Below are 13,608 nucleotides of genomic sequence, written 5' to 3' on the forward strand. Positions count from 1 at the left end.
CGATCTTTGCAGTACATGACTATTTCTGTCTTTGCGGGATTTACCCCAAGACCATTGTCTTTCGCCCATTTTTCAGTCATCCGGAGGGCCCTCTGAATAATATCTCTGATTGTGGATGGGAATTTTCCCCTGACTGCCAGAGCTACATCATCTGCGTATGCCACCATCCTTTCTTTTTCTAGAGTAACCAGAAGGCTATTTATAGCAACATTCCAAAGAAGAGGTGATAGAACTCCTCCTTGGGGAGTGCCTCTGTTCACATACTTTTGTATGTTTGCTTGTCCTAGTGTGGCTGAAATACGTCTCTTCATTAGCAGTTCGTCTAACAGCCTGAGTATACATGGATCAACATTCAGAGTTGTCAGTCCATTTAATATCGAGCTCGGATGGACATTATTGAACGCCCCTTCGATGTCTAGAAACGCCACGATTGTGTATTCTTTGACAGATAGTGAGCTTTCAATAAAGCTGACTAGTTCATGTAGTGCGGTCTCAGTAGACCTGCCCTTCGAGTATGCATGCTGTCGTTTCGAGAACAAACTTGAATCGATGCTAGTTCTAAGATAAATATCTATCATCCTCTCCAGAGTCTTAAGTAGGAATGAGGATAAGCTGATTGGTCGGAAATCCTTCGCCCTCGAGTGAGAGGCTTTTCCCGCTTTAGGTATGAAGACGACTTTTGTTTCCCTCCACTTTCCTGGGATATATGATAAGTTGATACATCCTTTATATATCACCGACAACCAGGGGATAATTTTGTCAGTTACAGCTTGTAACTCCGCCGGAGTAATTCCATCAGGTCCAGGGGATTTGAATGGTCCAAAGCTATTTAGCGCCCATCTTATTCTAGTTTCCGATACAATTTCCTCGACAGGAAACGACCGCTGAGCAACTGTGGCACCGCTAGTACATGGTTCAACCGTCTGATTTCCAGGAAAATGTGTGTCCAATAGTACCTCCAGCGTCTCCTCACTGGACGTTGTCCAATTGCCCTCCGATGTTTTAATGAAACCTGGAGCGGAGTTGGTGGATGCTAGAACCTTCCGTAGTCTGGACGCCTCGGACGTATTCTCAATACTGCTGCAGTAATCATTCCAAGAGTTATGCTGAGCCTTTCTCAGTTCTCGCTTGTATCCTCTCAGAATCTTCTTGTAAGCGTCCCAGTCCTCAGAAGCTCTGGTGGACTTTGCCTTGTTAAAGAGCTTCCTGCAGGATTTCCTCATATTACTTAATTCCGTAGACCACCATGGTGGTCGATGTTTCCCCCTTGGCTTTCTTCTAGGGCATGCAGCTTTCAGTGAGATGTTGAAGGCCTTAGTAATCCGCTCCACTGCGTATTCGATATCTTGCACATTTCTCATATTTGTCTCTGTTATTTCCGGTATCATCATATTGAACGATTCCCTATACCTATTCCAGTCAGCTTTCCTAACATTTGGCGGAAATATGATCTTGGTGATATGAACATCAAATTTAAAACTGATGTAGCGATGATCAGAGAAGCTGTGTTCACTTAAAACCTGCCACTCAGATATCATTTCATTCAGTTCTTGCGAGGCCAAGGTGATGTCCAAAACCTCTTGCCTGTTTTTAGTGACAAAGGTTGGGACATCTCCCTTGTTGCAAACTACCAGATTAGTACGCAAAATAAACTCTATTAGCGACTCTCCCCTTGCATTAGTATCACTACTTCCCCATATACTATGATGTGCATTCGCATCGCATCCCATAATGAGTTTCGTCTTTGTTTTCCGTGACTCCTCCACTAAGGTCTTAACGGCATATGGAGGCATCTCCCTGTCATGTCCCATGTAGACCGAAGATACCCAATATTTGCATTTGGCTATTTCTAAACTGGCAACGACAGTGTCTGTATTGCACATTGAAGGAAGCAGAAACAAGTTGAGCTCGTTTTTAGCAATTATACAGGCTCGATTTACATCATTACCACTATACTGCAATAGTTTGAACCCCGGAGTACTTAATTCACATATTTTGTTTTTATAAACATATGGTTCTTGAATAAGAACTATATCTATGTCCCCTTTCATCAGGAGAACTTTTAAGGCAGCACATGCAGCCTTACAATGATGAAGATTTATCTGGAGGATCCGTAGGACCATCGATATTTTCAACAACCGTCACATCAGCCGCTTCAATCGAGTCATCAAGAATGTCCTCTTCAGAGATATCGGTGACTCTCGCAATAACCATAGGTTCAACTTTGGTGAGTTCTGAGGCAGTAGAAGCCTCCTCACGCATACGGTATCTATCCATGTCTTCAAATGTCTTGGTATCCCCCTCGACTTCGCAAGAGGATCCGCTTACTTCTGATTCAGACAGAGGCTTGTCCATTTCTGAATCCTTTAGCTGATCGTTTTTATACACCTTCATTTGGATATAATGAAAGCCATAACATACACGGCCCTGGGACTTTGCTAGATGTGGCAAAGACTGAGTGTTCAATATAAACACTGCATGCCGTCTTGGCCCATCCACTTCATCCAAACGGCCAACCTTCCAATCAGCTGTTGGAAGATCTGGATTGCATTGTTTCAGTCTATTTAAAATAGATTCAGGGTCAGGAGGGTTTGCAGGTATCCACGCATGTGCTCTTGGTCTAGCCGGTATGTCTTTCTTCTCGACTAACTCTAGAGCAGCTCCTTCCCAAACTTCACCAATTAGTATCAGAGCAGCTTTAAAACATTCTATAGACCTCTGGTCCTCAAATGCGACTAGCTTAAATCGTCCTTGATACCAACCAGCCTCTTGGTGTCGAGGATCTGGGCCGGGAAACTTTTCCAGCACCTGTGAGTAGACGCCAGACAAAGCATTCTCAATTTCCCCCCATTTTTGCTTTGGAACCATACCGTCCAATGCTCCTTTATTAATGATAGCCATCACAAGGCTGTCTTTAGCAACTGAGGCAAACGATCGTTGATCCCTTTTGGAGGATGGCAGCTCATCCGGTGATCGTTCCCTTTTTCCAGCCTCAAGAATTCCTTGAGCCCATTTTAAGGAATCGCTTTGTTTAGCCGACAACGTGCTTGGGTCGACTGATCCTAATTTCTTTAGGATAAACAAAGCATTTCTGCGTTCTTTGAATCTCTTTCGTGAGGGATTACCTCCTTTTGATGCCGTTACCTTGGAAAAGGTCCGACTTGTCAAATTGTCGCCACCTGTCGACCCGTCTACAGGTCGACTAATTGGGCCTAAATCTTGGTCATTGCCCAAATCTATAACTCCAGTCGATACTCGTCCACTGGGCCCTGAAGTTAGCAACCCAGTGGATGTCTTTGAATTTCTCTGCATGGTGGCCTAATATCCCACCACACTTGAAATTCGTAGTAGGTACTTATTACGATGATTTTATCCGCTATTAAAAAACACGTCCGTTCCGTTCGACGGTTGAAATAGTGAATCAGTTGGGTATAATGAAAGCCATAACATACACGGCCCTGGGACTTTGCTAGATGTGGCAAAGACTGATGTTCAATATAAACACTGCATGCCGTCTTGGTCCATCCACTTCATCCACACGGCCAACCTTCCAATCAGCTGTTGGAAGATCTGGATTACATCGTTTCAGTCTATTTATAATAGATTCAGGGTCAGGAGGGTTTGCTTGTATCCACACATGTGCTCTTGGTCTAGCCGGTATGTCTTTCTTCTCGACTAACTGTAGAGCAGCTCCTTCCCTTCCAGCACCTGTGAGTAGACGCCAGACAAAGCATTCTCAATTTCCCCCACTTGTGCTTTGGAACAATACCGTCCACTGCTCCCCTGTTAACAATCGCCATCACAATACTGTTTTTTGCCACTGGGGCAAACGATCGTTGATCCCTTTTGGAAGGTGGCAGTTCATCCGGCGATCTTTCCCTCTTTTAAGCTTCAAAAATTCCTTGCACACATTTTAAGGAATTGCTTTGCTTTGTCAACAACGTGCTTGGGTCGACTGATCCTAATTTCTTTAGGATAAACAAAGCATTTCTGCGTTCCTTAAATCTCTTTCTGGAGGGATTACCTGCTTTTGATGTCGTTACCTTAGGGAAGGTTCGACTTGTCAAATTGTCGCAACCTGTCGACCCGTCTACAGGTCGACTAATTGGGCCTAACTCTTGGTCATTGCCCAAATTTATAACAGTTGATACCCGTCTACTGGGCCCTGAAGTTAGCAACCAAGTGGATGACTTTAACCCTTCTGTGCGTGATGAGGTCCCGTTGGACCTTTTTGATTTTTATTCATACATAACTTTATCTTTTATATGAATTTCAGCTTGATGGTTTATGACTTCTTGTACTGAAGTGTTTTAAGTTGAAAACTTTAAATTTTTATGTGATTGAATCATTAAATCGGTTTTTATAGGTATTTGAAAAAGTTTAGTGCGATTCTGCGTGATGAGGTCCAATGGAACCTATTACTAATTACATTAGTGGTTTTAGCACAGTTTAAAAAGCAGTGTAAAGATATTGCGATTTTCGTATTTGGAACAATTAATAACACTAACATCCTTTCAGAAAATACCGTTATTTGGAAGAATTTGTCATTTTTGAAGTTTCCATTGGTTTCGTTGCTTGGTAGTACATAATTTTATGTCCTCCGTTGATATATCCAATATAGTGAGAGTAAAAGTGCAAAAAAAGTTATTTGAACTTCATGGAAATCGTGGTCGAAATAAGTTTTTATATTTCTATACATTTTCCAGACCTATCGGCTCCTGGAATTTGGCAAGATGTGCCCCAATTTGGACCAGGGATCCGGAGCGGTCCATTTTTTTCGCTCCGCTCCGCTCCCGCTCCGGAGAAAAGAAAGTCGCTCCGCTCCACGCTCCGCTCCGAGAAAAAAAATCGCTCCGCTCCGCTCCACGCTCCGCTCCGCTCCTCTTGGAGAAAATTATAGTACAAACATTGTATTATTTGTTCAATTGAGTTTTATTTTACGAAAACAAAAAAACTTACTTCAATAGTTGTATTATAAAAGAAAAACAAAAAAAAGCAAAAAGTATTTCTTGCTATACATAACAAATAGTAGTAAAAATTAATTATTTAGATTTTGTGTTTAGATTAATTAAAAGTATGTTTCCGTTAGGCGGCAGCGTAAGTGATTATATATATGTTTAAGAGCAGAAAAATTCCGCTCTACACTCACTTGTGTAGCTGGAACACCTAGAACTACACATGCCAGCTCATACAGAGGGTGTGCTCGACGTTCATCCCAAAATTGCAGAACACTGCTCTGTGCCGAAATGCGAGCTTGATAATAGAAGTAATTTATTTTATTTATCTTTAATGTCATCATCATCTAAATTTGATCCGATTTCTTCCAAATTCAATAGCGTTCGTCCTTGTGCCCAAAAAACTCCCTGTACCAAATTTCATCAAAATCGGTTAATAATTGCGACCGGAATCCTGTGAACAACAAATACATGGGCAGACGGACGGACGGACACCAAGCGCTAGATCGACTCAGGAGGTGATTCTGAGTCGATCGGTATATATTTTATGGGGTCTAAAATCAATATTTCTGGTAGGCACATTTTTTGGCAGATCAAACTTATTATACCCTAACCACTATGTGGTTTATGGTATAATGACTTTAAAACAATGTGTTGAAACATTTTATTAATTCTGAAGATTTTTTCAGAAATATTAAATCCATTTTGACTTCATTAAAACGAAATCTTCACTCATGTTAGGATACACATTTTTATGTCGAATCACTTAGCTATAAGGACAAACAGACTTCATTGAAAAGTTTAGAGACTTTTAGACAAGGAAAAAACTTTATTTCAGAGAAATACGTCTTCTATTCTAAGCAAAATTCGTATTAGTATTTTAAGCATGTGAAATATTTGGCCTCCCGACAATATTCTTTGCGGTGCACCATCTACTATTTAATATGTGATAGAAACCAAATTTATGAAAATGGACCAAAATGGACCAAATTCTGTTTGGTCTGACAATCGGACCAAATTTAAAAATTAGAAATCTTTTGGACCAATTTTGGTCCGATCGGACCAAAACGGCAGCGCTGATTGGAATTGAAAGTCTATACACAGAGTAGAAGTAACTACTCTCAGAAAGTTTTTTTTTTTGTTTTGCAACAGACGTAGAGAAGAGGTTTTGTTATATTTGTAATGTGTGTGTGTATGTTTATGTTTGCAACAACCTCCATCGAAATCAGTCCGTGGTATACCTACGAATATTCTTACTCAGATCTACTGTTTTTCGCTTTTTTCTCCTTTATTGTAAAAATACATTTTCGAACAGCGTTTTTAAGAAATGTTCGTTCTCAAAAAAAGTAGATAACATGCAATAATACAAATCAAGTCATTAGTTTTCAATGTGAGAAAAAATTAAAATAAATGTATATGCTCACATTTTTCAACCAAAATTTAAACTATCCATAATTTTAATTAAATTTTCGAGAACTAATATCAGAAATAAGAGAATGCTAGGATATAGTACAATAGTAAAGCAAATATGAATGTCCTTACACTGAAAAAAAGCATGCCCGGTTCCAAAGATTTTGTCTTTACTTTAACAGTTTGGGTATTAATTCCGAGCCAAAGAAGCGGAGAATACAAGTAAGGATATTTTAAAAACGCAATTCTCTTTTAAATTTGGGGGTTATGTACTAGCTTCTAGGAAGCAAATGTTAATTTGTCATTTTTTTTTTAATTTTTTTCGCCAGTTGTTATCAAAATCCTTTAAAAACGAGTTAATGACAATGTTATTTTCCATATTAAGACTCGACTTCCAGTAGAAATTATGCTATGTTTCAAGTAAAAAGCGTCTTTAAAATAAAGTGTTGAAAAACAAGTCTTATTTTTTAACGATTTTTTGCTTTGTAGGCAAGATGCAAAAAGGAAACAAATTTAAAGACAATTTTATTAATTTTAAAGAATTTTTCTTAATTATTAAAGTCACGTTGACCTTACCTCAAAAATTTTATCTTTCATGTTATGATACACATTTTTAAGTAAAATCACTTAATTATAAGGACATTACAACTTCATTCAAAAGTTTATTGACTTTTGGACAAGGAAAAAAACTTTATTTTAGAGAAATGCGTCTTCCATGTTAAGCAAAATTTGCATTCTTATTCTAAGGCCATGAAATCTTTGACTTCACGACAATATTTTTTTCAGTGTAGAAAACTAAAAAATTAAATATAAATAAGACCGTTTAATTGCATTTATTTGACGTTCATTACAAACATCTTTGTAGTAATACGGGATGAAACTGATCGAAAGTACTGTTGTTACTTTTACAACACGTACTAGAGATATATTTTGACATTTGCCGTTTTTGAAAACAATTACCAAAAAAAACACGTTGTGTTTTCCCCAATGTACGTACGTACAAAAATACATATCGTACATTTTAAACGTTTACTCACACTGCGCTAAGTACTAGCTATATTTGAAATTACCTACACAGTGTAATTTCAAAGTTACACGTTTCATTCAAGTAACCCAGCAAAAACTCTCATTACCCGGTAATCTTGTAGGTAAGCCTATTTAAAAATTAATAACCACTTATTAATTGGCATCGCTTCGGATTACATTTACATATGCATGTCCTAGAAGGAAAGTACTTCTCCCCAGGCATACTTTCGGCCATAAAATAAGTAGTGCATTTAAAGCATATAATCACCTAATATGTAATGACTTATTCGTAGATACACCAAAGCTTGCAAAATAGCCACTTAATGTCTCAGGCAACCCAATCTCGAAAATATTGATTTCTATCGCCGATTACAATGGATCAAAATATGGCGAGTGATGCTGTAGTAGGAGAATTACTTGAATAGAATCGAATATTGTATAAATAAACAAAAAATCTAATAAATAATCTCAATAAGATTACACGCAAATTAATTTCGCACTTAAAATTGAAATAAATGTAGGTTGTTTAAGGGAGTTGGATTCGTGAATTACGTTATAATATATACAACTGCCTAAAAATTTTAGAATAGCAATTCGAAAATTACCGAGAAGTATTTATTTTTGTCATTACAAGTTAGTCATTATAACTCGACGCAATGTAATGCAACGTGTAATGTCAGCTTTACTCCTGGTAATGTCAATTGTAATGAGATGTGGTTTCCTAGTTTTTGCTGGGTAATATTTTATTCGGAGCGGAGCGGTTTCGAAATGAAAAACCGCTCCGCTCCGAATAAAATATTACGGATTTTAGAAATGCCGCTCCCGCTCCGGCAAAAAAAGGGCTTGCTCCGCTCCGCTCCTGATCCCTGATTTGGACCAAGTTTGAAACAACCACTGTGCACATAATACTGCGAGCAAAACGAACGCCACTAAAAAATCGTATTGTGTTTCCTTCAAAAATCCAGTTTGTTAAGAACATTCAACTACAAAAACAATATATTGTTGCTTGGTACGTATAAGGATACATATAGGTACCACGTCTGCGTCAAACATCAGGGCCACTAGTATACTAATCAAAAATTTTAACATTATCTGTATCCTATTAAAAATTAAATAAAACTCTATATTTACAACCAAATGTTTATATATGCAATTTGTGCATTATAGAAGAGTCCACCTACAGTAAATGATCGAAAAATATCGTAGGGATAACCTCTCTACCATCCTTTTTTATTGTAGGTCCCACGGGACCCCATCACGCTGGTATCGCTTCCAGTGTTATCACATACACAAGGGTTAAATTTCTCTGCATGGTGGCTTAATTTACCACCACACTTGAAATTAGTAATAAGTACTTACTACGATGAAATAATCCGCTATTAAAAACACGTCCGTTCAGTTCGACGGTTGAATGACGAATATCCTCTCCAATTAAAGGTACAAAATTTTGTATAGAAATAAAATGTTGACAAAATTTTATATAGAAATAACCATTTGACAAAATTTTCTATAAAAATATTTTTTTTACAAGAGCGACTGAAGTTTCTCCTTACTTTTAGAGACTGCAACAATTCTTTGTTTGGTATTGTTGGTTTATTCTTCAATTATGCATTAGCTTAAAACCATGCATTGACTATATTACAAGAGTAGCTTAACCAACAAAATAATGGTTAAGCTACTCTTATAGTTTAGTCAATACAGGGTTTTAAGCTGAAATCAAACATTAAAAATAAAATTTTCGCAAAACTTCCTATAAAAATAAGATTTGGACAAAATTTTCTATAAAAAATGAAACTTTGACAAAATTTTCAAAAAAAAAAAAATTAAATATTGACAAATTTTTTACTCGTCTCCTGAGTCGTCATTCTCTTTAACATATGGAATTCTTATTCTTAGCGCGGAGTTTGGAATATTTGTCCTATCATAATCAAATTTGGAAAGGGGATATATTTTAATATGGATTTACGGATTCAGAAAATTATTTATAATTTCTTTTCTTAAATCAATACTGCTCATGATTACTGAACGTCGGACGAAAATTGCAACTCTTGCCACAGTCATTGATAAATATATTTTATATGCTTTCATTTAGATTGAAAAATAGATTTATTTAAAATGGAAAAGGTTTCAGTTGGATTGATAGGTTCAATTTGATTGAAAAATTTTTGTTTGTTTTGAAAAAAGTTTTAGATGATTTGCAGTAACTTTTATTTGATGTGAAATTTCTATAAAAACAAAATCTTTTCCAAATTTCAGCATAGTGTCCGGACAGAGATTGAAACCCACATAATTTTATTTATAAGCATAAAGACCTAGACATTGCAAATACATGAAACCGGAATAATAATAGCTTGTTTTTATCTATAATATATTGTGGAAATTCTTATTGGCCTTGTATACTTCTGATTGAAATTATAGTGGTTATATATTACAAAATTAGTAATTACTTACACAATCTTTTTATATTTTTCATTTTCAATAACATCTACTAGGGTCAATAGGACTTGACCCAAAATCATCGACGAATCCTTTGTATAGAATTGTTCCAAAACGTCTGTGGTAGAGCGCCGAAGACACTCTGACATACATTTTATAGAAGCTAATTTGAGTTCTTCCGATACATTGGATCTCATTACAGCTTTATCGCAGTGTCTTATTTGTTTCAATATAACCACCAACATTGTCCGTAAAGCTGTAAGTTCCTTCAAGTAAACATTAGAAGTGACTAGTGTTATGCATTCCAAGCATCCGATTCTTAAATACTGATTTTCACTGAAAAAATGTGTTAGAAAGTCATTGTTTAATATATCGCTATCATTCTTAACTAACTTGCTAAGCTCATCCAGCTTAAGGACCAAAGGCACTAATATATGAATATTGAATATATTCATTTGCATCCAATTAAATTTAGCTAACTCATTCTCCAATTTAGATAAGGCTTCTTTAGTAGGCTGCCTTAAAAATGTGTCCATAGCCGGCTTGATGCAGTTGACAAACGGCTCCAAGGAAGACATCATTCAAGCGTTTTCGATATTCCAAGAAATTGTTACCTGCGTGAAGATAGCTGCGTGAAGATAGCGACGTCGCTAACTTTCGATAACAGGGTTATCGAAAAAATAACAGGGTGACACAGAGACGACAAAAACTGAATTAATATAAGACGGACAGACAGAATATTTAATGAAATTTATGTATTTCCTTGCTTAAAAACAACGATTTATACACAGAATATGGTAGAGAACAGCTTTACCTACAATTTGGTGTGCCACATGTGCCTGTTCAATGTTATTTAGCTTGGTTATTATTGGGTACTGGTGGTCAGGACAGTATTTCCAGCGCTGAGGCCAGGAATGGACTTCGTACACAAAAGTGACAACGGAACTTGGTAGAGGACATCAATACCTACAATTTGGTATACTACATGTATCTGGGAAACGCCGAGTGTAGAACAAATTTTCCAGAAACTGTTGGACGCACTGGTGGTCAGGACAGTATTTCCAGCGCTGAGGCCAGGAATGGACTTCGTACACAAATCTGACAACGGATATTGATAGAAAGCATCAATACCTACAATTTGGTATACCACATGTATCTGGGAAACGCCGAGTGTAGAACAAAGTTTTCCAGAAACTGTTGGACGCACTGGTGGTCAGGACAGTATTTCCAGCGCTGAGGCCAGGAATGGACTTCGTACACAAAAGTGACAACGGATATTGATAGAAAGCATCAATACCTACAATTTGGTATACCACATGTATCTGGGAAACGCCGAGTGTAGAACAAAATTTTCCAGAAACTGTTGGACGCACTGGTGGTCAGGACAGTATTTCCAGCGCTGAGGCCAGGAATGGACTTCGTACACAAAAGTGACAACGGATATTGATAGAGGGCATTAATACCTACAATTTGGTATACCACATGTATCTGGGAAACGCCGAGTGTAGAACAAAATTTTCCAGAAACTGTTGGACGCACTGGTGGTCAGGACAGTATTTCCAGCGCTGAGGCCAGGAATGGACTTCGTACACAAAAGTGACAACGGAACTTGGTAGAGGACATCAATACCTACAATTTGGTATACTACATGTATCTGGGAAACGCCGAGTGTAGAACAAAATTTTCCAGAAACTGTTGGACGCACTGGTGGTCAGGACACTATTTCAAACGTTGAAGCCAAAAATAAACAATAAACACGAAAAGGAAAACATAACGTAAAATGGGATTTAATAACTTAAATTCTTTCATATGTACAAAGATCATTTATTACATATTTACAATTAATATCATGTTTTTTCTTTTCAATAATTATTGTTATGACATTTCGATCGTGCAAAGGGTGCATATTTAAAGCACGTGTTTCGTAAGTTATCTTGGTAACTCTGCTAAAAGTGTTATAACACAACAAAATGGCGGACTGGTGTATAACAGATTCCATGGCATATGTGTGTAAGGTAGTTGCACTTAAAGAGCTCATTACCCTGCCAACATTTTTTGAATTTGGGGGCGCTTCTGAGAATCCCCACTACGTCGAAAACAGTCGTATACGATATCCAAAACTCCTCGGAAAAGCGCCGTCACTATTGAGAAGTTGTACCACGCCAAGTTACTACAAAAAAGTATCGCATGAGTGCAATTATTAGGAGCCCTTCTGGATACATTTAGAAGGACGCCAATAAGAGCCCCTTCAAACAATCAGACAAAGTGCATTTTAAGATAGTTGTGAAAGAATCATTGTGGTCAAGTAAAACACGATTGTTTAGGTGTTTATTAATTTTATGAAACATTTATAAATTCTCATAAATATAACATTTATACGACTATCACATCACATTTAACACATTTTTATGCATTAATAAGAGATTGATGTTGAGTTACAAGTTGTAAGTTAAATGTTGTAGCGGCAGTACTTTTATTCCCAATGGAGGCAGCGTGTCTGGAAAAATATTTGAAAAACTATCACTTTATTCCATTTGGAAAGTCAAAAATTGTTCACCAATTTACTTTTCACAATTTTAAGCGTAATAACTATGTTTTCAGCACTTTATTTTCGCTTTCATTGAAATAAATTATAATAAGCCAGTTGCGCTTGGTGTTTCACAAAATATAAAATGGCTCTTGTAACAATAGTGATGGCAAAATACTTTCATGCGAATAGTGATGGCAAAATACTATCACAGTTGGCGATTGTTGCAGTGTCACTTACGAGTCTGTGGTAGCGATGAGGATGAAATGGAACATTGAAATGCTGGCAGGGTACACATATTTTTGTTTTCATTAAAAATGTAGATTATTAATTGCACATAAAATAATATTGTACTTTACATCTGATGTGATCACCAATTGTGCAAAAGAATTTTTTAGTACGGTTCCCAAAAGTTGTCAAAAAGAACTACTGTATGGTAAAAATGGTAATGATTTGGCGCTAATAGTTTTTCCTTTACATTTGGTTCAGTTTTTCTTCTATGAGAGAGTACAATTTCTTGAGTTGTAAAGGGTGATTCTTTTGAGGTTAGGATTTTCATGCATTAGTATTTGACAGATCACGTGGGATTTCAGACATGGTGTCAAAGAGAAAGATGCTCAGTATGCTTTGACATTTCATCATGAATAGCCGAACGATCTGCCACAACGTCGAATTTTCAGTGAATGGGCCCTAGAAAAGTTGGCAGAAAATCCGCTTTTTTATCGACAAATTTTGTTCAGCGATGAGGCTCATTTCTGGTTGAATGGCTACGTAAATAAGCAAAATTGCCGCATTTGGAGTGAAGAGCAACCAGAAGCCGTTCAAGAACTGCCCATGCATCCCGAAAAATGCACTGTTTGGTGTGGTTTGTACGCTGGTGGAATCATTGGACCGTATTTTTTCAAAGATGCTGTTGGACGCAACGTTACGGTGAATGGCGATCGCTATCGTTCGATGCTAACAAACTTTTTGTTGCCAAAAATGGAAGAACTGAACTTGGTTGACATGTGGTTTCAACAAGATGGCGCTACATGCCACACAGCTCGCGATTCTATGGCCATTTTGAGGGAAAACTTCGGAGAACAATTCATCTCAAGAAATGGACCGGTAAGTTGGCCACCAAGATCATGCGATTTGACGCCTTTAGACTATTTTTTGTGGGGCTACGTCAAGTCTAAAGTCTACAGAAATAAGCCAGCAACTATTCCAGCTTTGGAAGACAACATTTCCGAAGAAATTCGGGCTATTCCGGCC

At 37.4% G+C, this 13,608-nt stretch overlaps 1 protein-coding gene across 1 annotated transcript in view; it reads right to left on the reverse strand.

Annotated features, from left to right (window-relative positions):
* Positions 1–10,462, reverse strand: part of Tti1 (Telo2 interacting protein 1) — a 187,648-nt gene extending 177,186 nt beyond the window's left edge. Inside the window, exons 1-2 of the mRNA XM_075291346.1 lie at positions 10,221–10,462; positions 9,843–10,163 (exon numbers count right to left, since the gene is read on the reverse strand). Of these exons, the coding sequence (XP_075147461.1) occupies positions 9,843–10,163; positions 10,221–10,408 (509 nt within the window). The 5' untranslated portion in view covers positions 10,409–10,462. The remainder of the gene's footprint in view (positions 1–9,842; positions 10,164–10,220) is intronic.
* Between the last annotated feature and the right edge of the window lie 3,146 nt (positions 10,463–13,608).

This window comes from Haematobia irritans, chromosome 1 (genome assembly GCF_050003625.1).
Source record: "Haematobia irritans isolate KBUSLIRL chromosome 1, ASM5000362v1, whole genome shotgun sequence".
In the NCBI taxonomy this organism is placed as follows: domain Eukaryota; kingdom Metazoa; phylum Arthropoda; class Insecta; order Diptera; family Muscidae; genus Haematobia; species Haematobia irritans.